General features: G+C 44.3%; 1 protein-coding gene across 7 annotated transcripts in view; it reads right to left on the bottom strand.

Moving 5' to 3' along the window:
* Positions 1-1,403: 1,403 nt before the first annotated feature.
* TMCC3 (transmembrane and coiled-coil domain family 3) overlaps positions 1,404-19,247 on the bottom strand; it is a 144,305-nt gene continuing 126,461 nt past the window's right edge. For all 7 annotated transcript variants that reach the window (XM_055336358.1, XM_055336351.1, XM_055336355.1 and 4 more), the window contains exons 2-4: positions 14,126-15,042; positions 11,447-11,582; positions 1,404-5,922 (exon numbers count right to left, since the gene is read on the bottom strand). In XM_055336358.1, the coding sequence (XP_055192333.1) occupies positions 5,620-5,922; positions 11,447-11,582; positions 14,126-15,027 (1,341 nt within the window). In that variant the 5' untranslated portion in view covers positions 15,028-15,042 and the 3' untranslated portion in view covers positions 1,404-5,619. The remainder of the gene's footprint in view (positions 5,923-11,446; positions 11,583-14,125; positions 15,043-19,247) is intronic.

Raw genomic sequence — 19,247 nt, 5'->3', positions numbered from 1 at the left:
GTACTGGATGACCAGAAGAAAACTGCTCCATGCCTAGAGTGGACTAGAAGCAGAGGGTAACCAGACGGGATCAGAAACAAAAGCACTGAGAATCTCCTGCCCCAGCTGTGACCTTGGGCAAAGTGCATGTGTCTGAGCTTCAATTTCATCGATATAATGGGGATGATGGTGCTCACGTCATAGGACTGGTTCAGATGAGTTACTGTCTGATAAAATGCTTTGTCAATACCAAAGCACCACACAGATGAGAAACCCCACTAACCAGGCTGCTTCACCAGAGGAGTCTACTTGCTCAACCACCTGCTTGTCTACACACCTGTCTTCACACTGCCCTCTCACTCTTGATGATGTCCTGGCTCACGATGGCTTCTGCTTTGTCCTCAGCATTCGTCCACATTCCCCCTTTCCATGACACTGGATACATTTCCTGGCATTCCAGGGACTGTGAAGAAATCACCCTTCTTCCTCCCACCCAGGGATTGAGGAATGAGCCATACATCACACACCAACAACTTCCTATAGAACAGACTTGAAGTTAGTTTAAAAATTGATTACAGGGCAGTGGGGCCGGTGGGGAGGGATTAATAGGGGAATCACAGAATTTTTGAGCAGTGAAACTATTGTGTGATACTAATGGCATGGTGAATATATGCCACTCTACATTTGTACAATCCCATAGAATGTACTAGTGTGAACCCTTATATAAACTATGGACTTTGGGAGATTATGTGTCAGCGTAGGCTTTAAGTCATCACTTTAACAATGTACCCTGTGTGTGTGGGGGAAGGTATTGATAGGGGGAGGTTATGTAGGTACATAGACATGGTATTTGAGAAATTTCTGTACCTTCTAGACCTTTTTTTTTTTTAATGTTTATTTATTTATGATAGTCACAGAGAGAGAGAGAGAGAGGCAGAGACACAGGCAGAGGGAGAAGCAGGCTCCATGCACCGGGAGCCCGACGTGGGATTCGATCCGGGGTCTCCAGGATCGCCCCCTGGGCCAAAGGCAGGCGCCAAACCGCTGCGCCACCCAGGGATCCCTTTTTTTTTTTTTTTTTAAGATTTATTTCAGAAAGACAGAAGGTGGGAAGGATGGAAGAGGAGAGAGTGAGAGAGAATCTCGAGTAGACTCCTTGTTGAGCATGGAGCCCAACACAGGGCTTGATCTCACAACCCCGAGATCATGACCTGAGCAGAAATCATGAGTAAGATGCTTAACCAACTGAGCCACTCAGGCATCCCAGAAATCTCTGTACCTTCTGATCAAGTTTGCTGTGAAGCTAAAACTGTTGTAAAAAATAAAATCCATTTAAAAATTGATTTTACAGACACACATACAGACGCACACACTTGCTACTGAGATGTGCTCTGACAAATATGAAAATTTAAGAAACCTAACTATTTAACATCAACGCTAACATCAAATGTTTATTTAAAAAAATAATGGCACCTGCTTTGAATAGGATGACAATCTACAGAGAATTTACAATTTTAGGCTGACGTGGAACTACATAGTATCTCACAAAAACAAATTCTGCAAAAACACCTCACAATAAACATTTCTAGTTTCCATTTTCAGAACTGCTAACTACTGCCTAAACATATCTTAAACACAGAGCACGTTTTGTTGAAATATTTCTCTTAGGACAAACACAGGGGACATGTTTTAAATAAATTAAAACTGCAACACACAAATTATTCCTAAAACAATCAAGGTACATTCCTTTCCAGCTTCTTATAAACAGATAATTGCACTGACTTTAGAAAATTATAGGTTAGTTTTGCTTTGTATCTTCTGGGTTAACAAACTTTGCATTTACTGTATCTTTTGGCTTCTTAACTACCTTTGATGTAAATATGCCAATATCATTCTTTTCAGTGACTTATCTTTTTAGACCAACTCCTTCCTTAGCACATGGGCTAAACTTTTTGAAACACTTCTCTCCAGATAAAGCTCTGAATTTTAAATAATGCCATTTTGCTCTACCTCTGGCTCACTCCTCACAATTATAGAAATACGCAAAATAGGTCTAATCACACATGTTCATCTTAATAAGCATAGTGAAATGCTTTTCCAAACCAATACAACTATACTTAGATTCAACAAAAAGATGTTCCTGTTTGATGCAAAACCATTTGGTATTTAAACTCCAATCCCAAAGGATAAAAATAATTAGGTGGCCTGAGGGAATCCAATTCCCATCACTGTTATTGATCCCATAATTAAACCTAATATGCTGGAGAAATGGCAGGGCAATAAACATACCTAGCAGGGCGACATTTCAATGAAAACAAGAGTGACAAAGCAGAATGATGCTGACGGAAAGGGATAACTGCCTTATGGGAGAAGGGGCAGGGATTTTCAGAAGATCTCAGTCTTTCTGTAGTTCATGGTGATCACAGAAGCAAAGCCACTAATGGCACATGCTAGAAACTTGGGACTGATCCTACTCTCTGTACAAAATCAGCAATGGAGTACTTTTATTTACTGCTTCATTGTGGTTGGAATTTTGGGGGGAGGGGAGGATGTTTTGTTCGGGCTTGATCATACTCAAAACATAAGCTGGAATAACCAGTTCAAAACCCACAGGAGAGTATTTTTAGGTTCTTGTTTTGTCCTCAGCAAACTATCATAATCATGGTGATCATGAAAATAGTATGTCACCACAAAATCCTGTGATAAAATGCAATGTCCGATACCTTTAATCATCACTAAATTCGCTAAGTGAGCAGGGCCTGCCCACCCCACGACTGATTTTATCTTTAGGTTTAGGTACGTACGAGATGTTTACGACCCATGAAAAGGTGGGGGGAAAAAGGATTAGTTGACGTAAGCATAGATAGCCAATTCCAGGAAATGTCCTAGCTGGATTACAAGTTTTAATTGAATAATTTGTAAAATTTTATTGAGTCCCCTTACACAGGAAAGAAAACATACAATGGCAGGATTTATTCCTTAAGAAGAGAACAATAAACTCTGCAGAGAATAAAGGTCTCCTTGGAGTAGATCAGCTTATTAAAAAGATTCATAAACTTTCAACAAGACTCTAAAATAAATAAGCCACGTAGGTTTGGCCTACCCAAGTGAAAATAAGGTTATCTGATATCTAATGAGAATCACCGGAAATATAAATTCTGTGCAAAGAAGTCATGATCAGGTGGGGTGATTTAGACCCTAGGTTATTTCACAACAGAGCCAGTTTCTAGCAGTTTCTGTTAACAGCTCCAGACTGGAGAGGGCGGAGTGCGCTGCTTTCCATTTTTCCCACTTCTCTCCGTAGGGAGGAGACACACTGACCTGCATGTCTGGGAAGTGTCAAAGCCAATGCTGAGTGGAGCACAGTGGCCTGTGGGGCAGGTCCACGTCCTGGGTCCTCCCGCAGCCTTAATCTCAAGGGCTGGCCATGTCACTCACTCTCTCTAAACTAATGGCAGCATCTTTGTCCACTGCAATCCCCGGCACATCCAAAGGGCCTCAGAAAGATTCACAGAACCCAAGAGGCACCCACCAGGACCCAGCTTGATCCAAGGGCGTACGTTACATCCGGCCCTCAGCAAAAAGGAGACTGACAAAGGGGAATGCTGGCCATTAAAATACAGAAGCAAAAGCAAGCACACCATTCTTTCTCCATTTCTTCCCTGGATCTGGAGCTCTTTTTCTGTCCCCTGGATTTGATGGGTCACAGTGTATTTACCGCCAACTTGGCAGAACAAGGTAGAGTCTGACAGTGCAAGAGGACACAGCCATGGGATGGGGGCGGGGGGGGGGGGCTGGTAGCTCCCTCTTCCCTGAATCCAAAATACAAACAGCCAGAGATGTCGCGAAATGATGGTGACTGCTTTAAAAAGCTCGAGTCCAGAATTAGATAGTGGGGATAGTCGCCTAAGTTTGTGAATTTAGTAAAACCACGGAACTCAGCGTACGGTTAAAAAAAGAAGAAGCTTGAGTCTGAGTCTCACACACACTGGACTTGTACCAAATGCTCGACTATTCCATTCTCTCAAACCATGGCACACTGTCACATTTTTTCAGGAGATTTCCCTAAGAGCAGCTGTTCGCAAAATATTGCACTTAATTTAAATCCAGGCGATTCGATGTTTTCTGGAAGAAAATGTACACTAACATACATCTTTACGCCTTCAGATAACAGAGTGGATGGTGGAAGGAGGGACTGAACAGCAGATTCCATTAAAATCTTCTATCTTCGTCTTCGTTAGGTACAGAGAGAAAAAGATTTCAAGAGAAGTAGCATCTGGGCTGAAATTAGTGAGGAGCCTCGCTCGCCCACACAGATGAGAGACGTGAACTCTTGCGTGCTTTCGCCTCCGGGGGAGAGCATGGCCACTCCATTACTGAGGCCCGTCAGGGAGACCCTGAAAGACAACCGACAACTGTGGTGCGGACACGGGATCTAATTGATTTGATCCTGGCTGGTCTTACAGGTCCTCTGAGGACCTTCTCAGTCTTAACCCAGGTGAACTGCTCCCACTGATTCGACTGCCACACCATCAGACCACACGTTCTGTCTTCCTCCTGCGCGCTCCTACCTCAGGGCACTTTCACTTTATAAAGTACAATTCTATTGTCCTTCTTGAAGAAGAAGAAGAAACCCAAGACGTGAGCATCATTTTTTCACTTGTGCAGTAAGCTTTATAACCCTCCCAAGGCCAGTGAATAAAGCAGAATCACATCCTTACAGGGGGTTTATCACAATTAAGATTTGCTGAAATGCAAACCTCCAGAGTAGTGCTTACGGGACCCTACAGTAATGTTTAGGCCACAGTTTGGGGTGGGATTTGGAAGCACTTCTACATGCTTGTAGGAAAGCTATTCCATAGCCCCTTAGAACAAAATTAGGTGTGCAGTTCCCTGGGTGCAAGAAGGCAAAAGCCCTACCCCTAAATCTTCGTGTCTTACCCTTTATTTTTATTTATTTATTTATTTTTTTTACGTGTCTTACCCTTTAAAGTGCAAGAGAACATCTAAGCTCGACTTCCGAAGGATAAACGGGTGTGTTGTGAGATGTCTATGTTATGACGGGCCACGTGCACCTGACCACTTGGAATGCAGGAGACCTCGTGTCGCCTGTGCCCAAGCAGAATGGATTACACAGGATGTGCTGTGCTTCTGAAGGCCACAAGCACTCCCATGGCCAACGCCCGTACTCCTTCCCTCCCGCAAGTCCTGCCATAGCCTTGCTGCTTACAGGACTCAGGGAAAATGCAACCATGAGCAACTGTGAAGCTCAATTTTGATAGAGACTTAGGGGAGAGAGACAGAGGCTTCAAACTCTTTTTCTCATGGGTCACACTGATTATGCCAAATGCTCGGTAAACAGAGGTTTACCATGCTGGGCTAGTCAGGTGGGCAGGAAATCTGGTCTGATTAAGGCAGTGAGCAACGCGGGGAAGGCTCTGCAATGGATTCATGTCCACCAAGTACAGGGGCTGAGTGGCAGTTGCTACTGCGTGAAGAGAATGGGAGTTATTTACAAGGCACAGCCTGGGCCTGGTGATCTCTAGTCAGCATAACTGTTCATTTTAAAATTTGGTAGTATGCACAGAGTTTTCTTTAAAACAGAAACGTGAAAGCACTTGGAGACAGGGACCAGTGGCTTCATCTGGGTATTATGATCCTTTCTATGGCACATAGAATATGGTCCCAGTTTTTGCAAAATATTGCAAGGAGCGTCACGGCAAAGAAGGTGCCAAGGATGTGGAAACGGCTCTTCATCATGGGCGAGACGAACTTGGCGATGGTAGACACACACACAAGGATGACGGTCATGAAGGCCAGGATCACGTTTATGCACTTCCCCAGGAGAACTTTGGCGTTCACGGTGTCCGTCTGCAGAGCTTGCTGCTCTTGCTGGTGGAGCTCCAGCTTAGAAATGCGCGTCTGGCAGGATTCCAAGGCTTCCTGTGGGCAAGAGGGAGAGCGAGGGTCAAACGCTGTTGAGATCATGGGCAACGTGTGAGCACGTGCTTAGACATGCACGAATGAAAGCCCCCCAGCTCAGGATGCTCCATGCCAAGGCAGCTTCAAACAGCCAAGCTGACGATGACAACGATGATAATGACGACGACAAAGAAGTAATACGAGAACCCCGAGGCTCACTTATTGTTATTCCTGACCACATGAGCATGTGTATGCAGCCATAAAATACTGTACATGGGGGCTCACAGGTGAGTATTTTGAGTCTATTTGTATTTGAAATAAAGGACATAAAACACAGGCATGTGCTGCTATCATCAGGGACAAACGAGAGGAGCGGTGGGGTTCCACTTTGGAGGTGACGGCCTCCAGACACAGAGTAGGTGGTATCTCCAACCGCAGTCCTTCCGTCCACTGCTCAGACTCCGGGCAGCCATCCACGGGCTCTGGAGGAGGAAGGAGAAGGGACGGGGACAGGACTGATGGGGCACCTCGGCTTTCACCTGCTCTTTGAATGCTGTTACTCAGAACAACGTCCAAGGCGACACATTCCTACACATTGTCCATACTTCTTGTTCTTTCTAAGACTTCAATTACTAAGTCACAGCTGACTCCAAGTATTTCTCTGGCCCAGTCATCTCTTGCAAGATTGACTCACGTATCTACGATGCCTCCCTGCTATCTCCATTTGAGCTTCCTTTTAAAAAAAAAAAAAATTTTTTTTTTAATTTATTTACTTGAGAGAGAAAGAGAGAGCAGGAGTAGGGGAGAGGAGGAGCAGAGGGAGAGGGAGAAGCAGACTCCCGCAGAACAGGGCTCTATCCCAGGACCCTGAGATCATGACCTGAGCCAAAGGCAGATGCTTAACGAACTGGGCCACCCGGGCACCCCTCCTCATTTGAGCCTCTTAAAAGCACCTCAACTGCAACATGTCCAAATGTGGCTTCATGTACTGCACCTTCTCCTGTACCTGCCATCAGCACTGCTTCCTTTCTGCTGTTCCTCTCCTCAGCACAGCACCCCGTCCACCCAGTTCCTCCTATCAGACACTCCTCGCCTCTCCCGTCACCAGCCCCGTCGATGCAACCACCAGTGTCTATCTCTGGGGGTCCGTTTCTTTCCCCTCTGTCCTCCCCCCACTGTCTCCTGCCTCACATGATGCCAGTCCCTGCCCGGCTCAGCACGCTTCAGCCATATAGGCTTTTTAAAGTTCGGAAAAGCAGCCTGTTTGGGGCCTCTGTACTGTGTCTGAAATGTCTGCCTCCCCACTCCCCCCTTCACCGGTGACTCTCCCTCCCCCTTCAGGTCCCATCTCCTCCACTGTTATGTCCAGGGGCAGCCCTCCCAGCCCCGTCAGAGGAGGTGAAGTCTCCTCCACCTTTCCAACCCAAGCGACAGTCCAGAGCTGTGGGAGGATGGGGACCGGGCCATCCTGCTGTCTCCCCAGCACAGGGCAGCCACAAGCCGGGCGCAGACCTCAAACCAGGGACAGGGGTGAGGCTCGGGAGAGAAGGACCCTGTGTGTTCTGGGAGGAAAGGACTAACCAGAGGTGGCACGATGAGCCTCTCTGAGCTCACTAGCCTGCCGTCTGACTCCCCTGCCAGTACGGGTTCGCTCAGCTCCAACACAGCCATCTTCTCAGGTTCTAACCCACCATCACAGCTGGGACACTGATTCGCTTTTCTTCTGCTGAATATACTATCTGTGCCCAAGATCGGGGTCTCTGTCACTTACAGTGGCTTCCATTACATGAGTCACCAACAGGGGAGGTACAACTTCCTCAGATCTTCATGTTCTAGGCCGTGTTGGCTTTCTATGACGGCAGGCACGCACCCCAGAAACCGTGCATTCTTTTCAAATGCTTGAGCCCACCATTTCTCCCCGTTTCAGACACGTCATGGAAAAGGTGACAGAACAAGACAAGAGAACAGCATTTTGGCAAATTCATTCATCTTTAATTGGGTACATGAATTATATATATAAACAGAGTGATCCGAGGAGTGAATTGCCTTAGAACTATTGCATTTTTTAATCCCCACCCCCCCCCTCAAAAAATCCAAGAAAATGAAGGAGTGAATTGCAAGGAATTTTCGTTGTAGCACCTGCTAAGAGACATTCGGCCCCACGATCTTTATTTAGTATCTGCTCGAATCCAGTGTTTAACTTACAGGGGATAAGGACAGAGGACAGACTGAATTATCTGTAAGCCTTTTTAAAATTAGGAATTCAAGGTTGATAGAAAAAAAATCTCAACTTTGTAAAACCGTGGCATCTCTGTGAGCAACAGCCACCCTCACCACCTGTACCAGCCTGTGCCCCGTGGAGCCCAGCCTGCATGAACAAAACAAGAACTGAGGATGAAGATGAAGCCGAGCAGGCCCGATCGCTAAAAGCCCCGAGGAACACAGTCACTCACCAATATGATAAAATAAACAGCCAGCCTTGATTTCCTGACTGCCTGTTATGCGTCAGGCAAAGATTTGAGGTACTCTGTATTATCCCACCTAATTCTCCTGACGACCTTTTGAGGTGAAGCTCACTGATATTTCCATTTTATAGATGGGGAAACTGAGGCACAGGGAGCTAGCTCGTCCAGGGTCACACAGTGAGCGGCAGAGCCAGGATTCTCACTATCTTAACAAAGACAACTCTCCAATCACTCACACGGATGTCCTCTTTCTGCTTCTGAGTTAGAGACAAAACCCGAAAGATGTTCAAGTGAACTCTTCTAAACTGCGAAGCTGCCTCTGGTAAAGTCCCTCCCTTTATCTTACCTGTTAGCCCTAAAGTAGGTTTCCTTGACAAAGGAAGAACAATATTAACCCAAACTCTCACCTAAAGAAGAAAACCATATATTTAGACATAATCCAGTGGCATCCTGGACATGTTCTAAAAACAGAATATTCTAATAAAACTGACGGCGCCGTTTTCACCTTGCAACACTTAACATTTAAGTGGGTCAAATCCTAAACCAGTCAGCGGTGAAGGTGAGTCTCCTAAACCAGAGCAGGGATGCAAGTCCCTCAAGGGTCACCCATGCCCCAGACCTCACAGGCAAGTGTTTCCTACCAGCTCTGACGCTCTGGCTCCCAGAACTGTCCACGTAGATGCCTTGGACTGGCACACACTCCCAGCCCACGACACCGAGCAGAACAGAACGTGGGCAGCTGAAACTCCAGTTCACACATTGTGGAGAAAAAAAAATCTCCCTTCATGTTTCAGTTTTCTCCCTCATAAAGTGGGGCTGGAGAAAATAACCACTGCCTACAAAGAAACGTTGTAAAAATAAAACTGAGCACTACTTGAAAAGTCTACATTTTTGTTTTAAAAAAGAAGATCAATGGCAATGTAAACTGCAGCGGTCACTATGGAAAACATATGGAAGTTCTTTAAAAAATTAAAAATAGTGGGAGGCCCATGTGGCTCAGTGGTTGAGCATCTGCCTTTGGCTCAGGGCATGATCCTGGGGGTCCTGGACTTGAGTTCCGCATCAGGCTCCCTGTGTGGAGTCTGCTCCCCTGCCCCCTATGTCTCTGGTTCTGTCTCTGTCTCTCTCATGAATAAATAAATAAATACACAGTCTTAAAAAAATTAAAAATAGAACTACTATACAAATTCAGCAATTCCACTTCTGAGTATAAATCGAAAGGAAATGAAATCAGTTTCTAGAAAAGATATCCCCACCCCCATGTTCACTGCAGCATTATTTACAATAGCCAAGACATGGAAACAACCCAAGGGTCCATCAACAGATGAATAAAGAAAATGAGATATACATATACACAATGGATTATTATGTGGTCACGAGAATGAAGGCAATCCTGTTATCTGCAACAACATGGATAGACTGTGAGGACATGATGCTAAGTGCAATGAGTCAAGCAGAGGAAGACAAATATGCTCTTTGATCTCACTTATATGCAGAATATAAAAAAAACAACAAACAAACCAAACTCACAGAAACAAAGAACAGACTGGTGGTTGCCAGAAGCACAGAGTAAGGATTAGGGAAATGGGTGACAGTGGTCAAAATGTACAAACTTCTAGTTATAAGAGAAAAAACTCCTGAGGATGTAATGTGCAGCTTGGCAACTATAGTTAACAATTTTGTATTACATATTTGACAGCTGCCAGGAGAGTAGGTCTTTTTTTTTTTTTTAAACTTATGCATTCATGAGAGACAGAGAGAGAGAGATAGGCAGAGACATAGGCATAGGGAGAAGCAGGCTCCCTGTGGGGAGCCCGATGCAGGTCTTGATCCCAGGACTCTGGGATCACGACCTGAGCCCAAGGCAGATGCTCAACCACTGAGCCACCTAGGTGTCTTGAGAGTAGGTTTTAAAAGTACTTTTTTGTAACAAGAAAAAAATGTATTAACTAGGTGAGGTGATAGATGTTATTAATTAAACTTACCGTGGTGATCATTGTGCAATATATCAAATCATTACGTTGTACCCTTTAATGTGAGGTTATACATCAATTATATCTCAGTAAAACTGTGAGAAAAGAAAAGAAAGAGACCCTATGGTAGCAGGAAAAAAAAGCGCTCAAGAAGCCCAGGGCTGTCCCACTACAATGCTCCCAGCACATTCACACTGAAACATGCCTTTGCTAACAGTGACTCAGCAAACCCTTCCTTACATCCATCCAGAACCTACTCATCCCTCAGGTCCCACCCTCTCTGGACGTTCATTCATGTTCGTTACTCAAGGACTGTTTGCGAGAGAGACCAGGTCCAAGGCACTTAACCTCCCTGCCTTTGTCTCCACATCTGAGAAAGGGGGAAAATAGTAGGAACTGCTTTAGAGGGTTGCTGCAAGGAGTCGATGGGGAGGAAAAAGAGCCTTGTAAAGTGCTTTGCTAGCGAATGGCACATGGTATGCACTCAAGTCCTTGAAATTCTTCCAGGTATCGAAGCTATTATTCTACAGACAAGCAAACCGATTCAAGGCTCAGGGTTACACCACTGGTAAGGGTTCACTGAAACTGAAATCCAATGTTTGACCATGAAATGACCAACTGCCCCAGCCAGTTCTGAGCTTGTTGGGCACTGTGCCTGAATCCTGTGGCTTTCACTGTCTGCCATGTAATTTGGCCCCTGCTCGTGTTTTCTTGAGTGGTTTGGAAGTTGACTTGATCCTGATTCCCCACTCACCCCGTGAGCTTCTTGAAGGCAAGGTTTGCCTCGGTTTAAAAATTTTTAGCGATTCTGGTGATGGGAGCGGGGGAGGAAAAGAGGTTATAGGTGATGGGCCTGGGTAGATAATAAATATTTGTTAACAAAAAAAAAAAAGTTTTGAGGCTACAGAGAATAGCCTCTGTAGTCAGTGAAATCTATAACACGGGCTAATGGGGTTAATGAGGTGGACAATGTTTGTGCAGAGAAAACATCTTGCTCCACGTGCCAGAAATCCTTTAGGGCTTGCAGGTCATGTGTTTACAGTTTGGTAAATGAAGTAAAGGCTGGGAAGAGCCCGAGTGAGTGGCTGATGATGAGAGGGGCAGTACCTGGATGTCCCGTGAGCGCTCATAGGCCTGGTAGGCCACCTTCTCCTCGATGCTGGCCAGCTCCTGTTTCAGGTTGGCGGTCTCGTGCTGGTGCAGGTCTGTCAGGTCATGCAGCTGGTCTTCCAGCCGCTCGTACCTTTGCAAAGAGAGGACTGATTCTGAGAGTGACACTTCAAAGGTCTCCTTGTTCTCATTCCCTGGAAGACTAGGTTTCCAAAAGAGTACATCTAGCTGCAGGGAACATGCTTTTGGGTAACACTGGTTTCTACCATCTGAACTTCTCTGTCCTCACTCCTGAGGTCCCACGCACACCAGATTTGGCTTATCCCCCTACATGGGACAGCAGCTTCAGCGGCTGTGGTGATGACACAACAGGACACACCTGACGCATTCAGCAGGGCTGGTCAAGAGACAGGGCTGTCTGGGATCCCACTTAAGACCAAGAGTTGCTGGCACCCCAGTGCGGCCCCCCTCTCCTGCCTGCACAGTGTCTTCTGGTCCACCGGTACAGCTCTCACACGCCAGAGAGCCCATGAGGAAAGAGCCAACTTCTACACTACCACCAGTTCCACCATTTCCCAAAGCATCCTCTAGTTCTGAAAACATGCTTCAGCTCTTGAAACTTAAATGTTGATAAAAAAATTAAAGCTCATTACAAATTATAAATGGCTTATTGGGTGGCATTTCCAAAAGTACAAATCTTAAGTAACATAAGAACAAAGATTCCTGTTCCTATCTCCCATTTCCCTCAAAGAAGAGGGATTTGTCTTATATTCAAAAACTAATAATGTTTATTTGAAATCAGGAAGCATTTGGGGAGAATGCATTAATCTGAAATGACTTCTATTAATGTCAGTGTTAGATGCTTAAATAGGTCACCGGATAGGATCATTACAAAGAGAGAGAAAAAGAGGGAGGGAGGGATGGAGATTGAGACATTATATGTCAATTATACCTCAAGAAAAAAAAATGAGACCAAAAAAAAAAATTAATGCAGATTTAAGAATTCTTCTCAGATATGACTTCATAGGTATCCAAATTTTGGTGTAAAAGCCTTTTAAAAGATCTCTTATTGCAAGCAAAACAGTCAGTGGCTAACTCTTGAAGATCACAAATGTAACTATATGACAAATGAGAACAAAAACTGTCCTACATTTATGTAAATGAGTATTTGTGACTTGAGATAAAATCTGGATCCAAAGAGTACTGTATCCCAAACTATTCAGAAGGAATTAAAGTCAGTGTTCACTGGAAAACCTGTGACCCCAAAATAGTTGTGTGATAAAGAAACTAAAGTCAAAGATGTATGCTGAAAGTTTAAAAAAGTTGTTTCATTAAATATAAGAGCTAAAAAAAAGGCCATATTTCTAAATTAATACATTTAAAACCATGTAGGAGATTAAAATATGTAAGCAAAATTTAAAGTTTAATCTTACAATATGTAATGGGTATTGAATTTTTTAATCTACAGTTTTATAAGTCAAGATATTAACTTTGACCAAAAAAAAAACAAAAACAAAAAAAAAAAACATCTTTTGGGGGGCACCTGATTGGCTTGGTCAGTGGAGTGTGAGACTCTTGATCTCAGAGTGTGGGTTCAAGGCCCATGTTGGTATAGAGATTACTTAAAAAAGAAATAAAATCTTTAAAAAAACCTAAAACTCTGGAGAATCTTTTTACTGGGAAAATGGTGGGAAGTCACTTTTGATTAATATTTTTATTAATAAGTTATAAGTACATGAAAGCATACAAAACACCTTTTAAAATTAGCTAACAGGGCATGTGGGTGACTCATGCCACCAGTGGTTGGGCGTCTGCCTTTGGCTCAGGTCATGATCCCAGAGTCCTGGGATCGAGTCCCACTTTGGGCTTCCCGTGGGGAGCCTGCTTCTCCCTCTGCCTATGTCTCTGCCTCTTAAGAATAAATAAATACAATCTTAAGAAAATAAAATAAAATTAGCTAACTTAGGAATGGCCTAGGTAGCTCAGTCGATTAAGTGTCTACCTTTGGCTCAGGTCACGATCTCAGGGTTCAGGATAGAGCCCTGCATTAGGCTCCCTGCTCAGTGGGGAGCCTGCTTCTCCCTTTGCCCCTCCCCTACTTGGGTTCTCTCCTTCTCTCTCTCAAATAAATAAAGTAAAAAGTTAGCTAAAAAAATTTCACAAGATTTGAATTTATACTTTACTCTTAAGATTTCTTTTGAAAACTGCTAAGGTGAAAAGTTTAATGGGCAAGATACAGTATATATAAAAAACTGTATATTATGTAAAGACTTTCAGATTGAAGTATCAAAGAAAATCTACCTTGTTGAACAATGCAGTAATTTTTTTTTACTTGACATAGCTATGGAAGAAAAGAAAATAGATGAAAAGATTGGTGAATTAGTGTAATGAAACTTTGTAACAGGAGTCTACTGAATCAGGAACTTAGTCTGCACAAGTCCTAGACTATATAGGGATATGTTAAAAGACACAACTTTCTCTAAAGTGTCAAATTGTAAGTCACAAATTATAAAATGTAGAACTATGAAGTATGGGAAAAAACTGTCGATTCTTAACTTTTTTCATCCATATCCACATTTATGGAAAATATAACCATCAGCATACCACTTTCAAGAAGGCAATCTCTCTGCAGTAAGTCATGCCTCTAAAAGAATTCAAGAGAATAATCTGAAATACCTGTATCTTTCCTCTTGCAGGGTCTGTGAAATGAAACCGTATTCTCTCTTAAATTGCACTTTGAGCGCTTCGATGTCCTCGGCCAGCTGTGCCTGGGTGTCCTTGATCTCTCTCAGCTCCTCCAGGATCATGGTGAGCTTGCCCTGGCTGTCCAGCGTGCCGGCTCCACTGGCTCCAAAGGACTGGTTCCCGTTACTGTCAGCAGAGCCTGATGTGCCACTCGAGCACTCGTCATCGCTGCCGTACTTGGGTTTGTTCACAATGGTCGCGCTGCCCCCGTAGGCCCGGGGACTCCCCTCGGGCCTGAACTCCTCTAAGGAATTTTTCAAGTGTGCGATGTTATCGGCGCTGCCAAACTTATTCCGGATCAGGTTGGCGAACTCTCTGGACTTACTGAAGACAAACACAGGCGGAGTGAGGGACACTCCGGGCATGCTTGATTTACTGCACTCCGTGCTGTGTGGGGCAGTTCGGGACTTGGCATGGGCATCTTTCAGGGAGTGCTGCAGATCCTTCAGGTTGTCTTTGGAAATGTCCTTCGAGTTTCTGGAGGCTCCATTCTGTTCGATCTCTCTGAGCTTTCTATGATACTGTTCTAACTTCTTCTGTAGCTGGGCAATGGAGTGAGCAGACTTCTGATTCTTCTTCTCAAAGACTTGTTTGATACGGCCAGCCTGCTGCTTGTCTGCGCTGCTGACGAGTTTAAGATACTCTGCAACATTCCCATCGCGGGATGTCTGCTCAATTTTTATCTGCTCTGTCACCTTCAGAATTTTTTGTTTCAGGCTGTCTGCACTGAGTTTGACCTTGTGGAAGTCCAGGATGCCATCTGGTACATCGAAGTTGAGGTTGGTGTCAGACCCACCTCGGCGAATGTTCAGGGGCAGGCTTAGGGTATTCATGTCATGACGTTCTACCTGAAGGACGAAGGCAAGAAGCACTTTAAGATTTGAAGTCAAAGGCGTAGTTTTTGTGATAGACTCTTTGCGTACACTACAGACATACTTTAGGTCCCAGATTTTTAAGCTGTAGGTATTTAGGGCCACCTGGATGGCTCTGATGGTTGAACGTTCAACTCTAGGTCTCAGTTCAGGTCATGATCTCAGGGTCCTGAGATCAAGCCCCATGTCAGGCTCCACAATCAGCAGGGAGTCTGCTTCAGTTTCCCTCTCCCTCTCCCCACTCCACATACTCGGTCTCCCTCTCAAATAAATAAATCTTTAAACTGCAAGTATTCATAAGATAAAAACTCCCTACTACCCTCTCCCACTGAATAGAGAAGACAGTCCAACTCTTTTTTGCATCCATGTTTACTAACTGTGAGATTCCATTCTCCCAGGGTGTCCAATGTTTCGTCTGATTACATGATAACTGCCAGTTGCCAGGGTAGAAAATGAATGCATAATGGCATGAGGTTACCAATGAGTCCTCATTTCCCAAAACACCCAGGTAACTGGGGTGCTTCCCACACCCCATCCCCTGTGAAGTGCAGCCCTGTGGGAAATGTGTCCAATTCAGAACCCAATCATGTAACAAAAAGAAAGAGAAAAAAGTTCCGGCAGGTATATTCATTAACACAAGAAATAATTTTCCTAATGAAATCATTAAACATTAATTTTACTGAGTAATATAACTGTACTGAGATGTGGAAATGAGCAACACCAAATCATGACCCAAGGGATTAAAAAATAAGAACAAGTGGTAATACCCAGAGAAATGGCTTTCTCACTCAAGGGCCACCTGGGGAAGAAGTGCAAAGTATCACTGAGCACCGCAGTGAGGAGGATAACTAGTTTGCGCTCTAAAAGGGAAAGGTGGGGTGCCTGGGTGGCCCAGCTGGTCAAGTGTCAGCCTTTGGCTCAGGTCATGATCCTGGGGTCCACATTGGGCTCCCTGCTCAGTGGGGCGCCTACTTCTCCCTCTGCCTGCTGTTTTCCCTGCTCATGCTCTCATTCTGTCAAATAAATAAAATCTTTAAAAAATTAATAAAATAAAGAAAGACAAAGGTAAATCTGGGTGCCAGGTACTGTGGATGTTTGAATGCGTCGTCCTGTTTGATCTTCATTACCACACCAGGTAAAGACTACATTAAATCTATATGCATACAAACTGAGACAACAAGATGTAGGATTTGAACCCAAGTCACCCTAACTGGGTTCTCCTTCTACATCAGGACACCCTACCAAGGTGTCCCCAAAGGACTAAAGACAAGCCCTTTTGTAGGGCCTGAACACAATTTCTAAACAAAGATTTGTAACATCTAAAAAGCATCTTTTTTTGCCCAGTTAACCCTATTAGAATAATGTCTTGACACAGAGTCTCAACGGAAACCAAAGAGAAGACCATATGTGGCATAAGTTATCCTGTGTTTTAGGGGGAAGAAACAGCAAAAATGTTTTTAAACGAGTATAACTTTTTAAAGATTTTATTTATTTATTTATTTGTCAGAAACACGCTGAGCAGGGAGCCCGATGTGGGACTTGATCTCAGAACCCTCAGATCATGACCTGAGCCGAAGGCAGATGCTCAACCCGGGGGCCCCAGAAATAGCAAAATATTAATCAAATACCAACATGCTTCACCCTGCTCAAGTGACCTAGACTCAAGTGCATTCACTTCCAAAAATGAAGTATCAACACTTTGTCCCGCGGAAGATCCTACCCAATGCTTTTTCCCAGAGAAGGGAGCCCAATGGCATAGTGGGACACAATCCCAGGTTGGTGAGTCAGTCCTCCTACACAACAAAAGTCTGTTAACATTATTCTTGGCCCCTCTTCCAACACACAGTTTTGCTATGAATAAAAAACATTGGGTGTTTTTATTGCGTAGAAAAGCATCATGTAGGAAAGGCTGGAAGGAAATAAATGCCAAAGCACTTGTAAGACTAGAAAAAAAGGCTAAAAAAATTGTGGCATCACCTGGTCAAGATGGAAGGATGGTTGTAGGGAATTAAAGGAGGTGTATGATAATCATCTTCAAGTTCTGGAGAGACAACCACAGTGGGCTCAAGGAAACTATGCACCTGTGGCTCACTGGTGAGCCCTAACAGGAATGGGTACAAAGTACAGTAACACAGAATGCACTAAATCTAGAAAATGTTTATTTGGGGCAGACAGGGTAATCCATGGTGACCGTACGATCATGAGGCTATGAATTTGATTTCATTGGAGATATTCCCTGATCTGATTATGCTATTCTACTTCTCAGAAACTTTCTTTGGCTCCCCGCCCCCAAGCTTCTAAGATTAAATAATACAACCTGGCCACTATAAGGCCCTAGCTAACCTTTCAGGCCTCACCCTGCATCTGATGGATGCCATTCATCCTAAGTGAACCATACAACCCAAAGTTCCCAGAATGTGTGTGAATTTCCTATGGATGTTCTCATAAGAAGGATATTCACAATGCTTGCACCCATCTGTTTCTGCTTATCAAAATCCCACATATATCATGAAGCTGTTCCTAGTCCATCAGAAAGCTGCAACAAGGTGACACAAATACAAATAAAGACTTTTAAACTTTAACTGAAGTATAATTTACACACAGAAAAGAGCACACATTTAATAAGAATAAAACTCAATGAATATTCACAGACTGGACATACTGTATAACCAGGACCCAGTAAAAAAAAAAAAAAAACAGACAACAGAGGGGTGCCTGGGTGGCTTAGTCAGTTAAGACTCCAATTCCTGATTTTAGTTCAGGTTGTGATCTCAGGGTTGTGAGATTGAGCCCTGCACCAGGCTTTGCGCTGTGCATGGAGCCTGCTTATGACTCTCTCTCCCTCTGCCTCTCCCCTTTCCCCCATCAAGAAAACAAAACAAAACAAAAACAAAAACCAACTCCATAAAACAAAACTGAAGTTCCCTGTACCCCCTTCAATCATCAGTACATCACCCCCACCTCCGAGGGTAACCACAGTGACCACAAGCCTCACCTCTAACAGCATGCGTTCGTTTTGACTAGTTATCACTCTTCTTGTCTTTTTGCTCCACTTTGTGAGGCTCCTAAGACCCTGTTTTTACCCTCTGGAGTTCAAAGATCAGATGAAGTTGTTTTTTTTAAAAAAAAAAAAAAACACCCAAACCTGCTCGGTACTGAAAAGTCCACCATATCAGAAGATGCAGAGGTTTTTACCCTTTACCTTCCCAGATGCCACCATAGGTTCGTCCTCTAACCTGCAACCCACCTCAGGTGGCCACCTAGTGCTGGCGTCGCAATGCGATGACCTTGTCCCTAGAGACTCTGCACTAGGACAGCCTCGAACACTCAGAACGTGTGCACACGGAGAGCTGGCTGACTTATGGCTCACTCTAAACTTAGAACCATGCTTAAGGCAGGTCCTCAAGAGTCCAGGCTGGGGAAAGCAAGAGCATTCAAAGCTCAGGTCAATTGATCTTACTGCTCATCAGCAAATCTCAGTTACACATGTTTGATGAGGGTGAAAGGTTGAAGCTAGTGTTGGGCTGCACCTTTTTATAGCCTTTTATAACCCTCGCTCCGCAGGGTAATCAAGAGCCAATAATGTACACTTCATTACTAGATGCCCATACATCCCCTAAACTCACAGTGAAATCTCATGTGGGTGCTGGGGAGAGAGCTGGGGATGTCCTCCATTTAACGTGGAGCCCACCCTGAGGGCAACCGCATGGAGCAGCTGCTTCAGGGTGGGACCTGGGGAGGACAGAGCTCACAGATCACCTGGAGCCAACGTGTGCGCGGACCATGCGCATCAGGAGACACATGCTGTGGTTTGGGCACAGACATTAATTGGTTATGTGTTCTTAGCTGTCAAGTCACTTCTGTAGCTAATCTCTCAAGAGATCAAGCCAGACAACTCAGAGCTAACATGGCAAAATTCCATGAAATTTAATCTGAGCTATCTTTACTGTGAGACATTAGCATGAACCAGTCAAGACCCTGGGCTCTGGAAGAGTGCTTTTGGTTTCCATCTCGACGCCACTTGTATGAGCTGTGCAGCTTTGGAAAAATGACTTTGCCTCTTTGTGTCTCAGTTTCCTCGTCTGTAAAATGGAGATAATCCTTCTTCAAAGAGTTGTGAGGAATAAATGAGATAGTGCACATAAATGAAGTACTTACAGAGTTCCTGGCACAGAGAATGG

This window comes from Nyctereutes procyonoides, unplaced genomic scaffold, assembly GCF_905146905.1.
Source record: "Nyctereutes procyonoides isolate TBG_1078 unplaced genomic scaffold, NYPRO_anot_genome, whole genome shotgun sequence".
NCBI classification, from domain to species: Eukaryota; Metazoa; Chordata; class Mammalia; order Carnivora; family Canidae; genus Nyctereutes; species Nyctereutes procyonoides.
The sequence above is the reverse complement of the archived record's forward strand: the minus strand, read 5'-3'. Positions and strand labels throughout refer to the sequence as shown.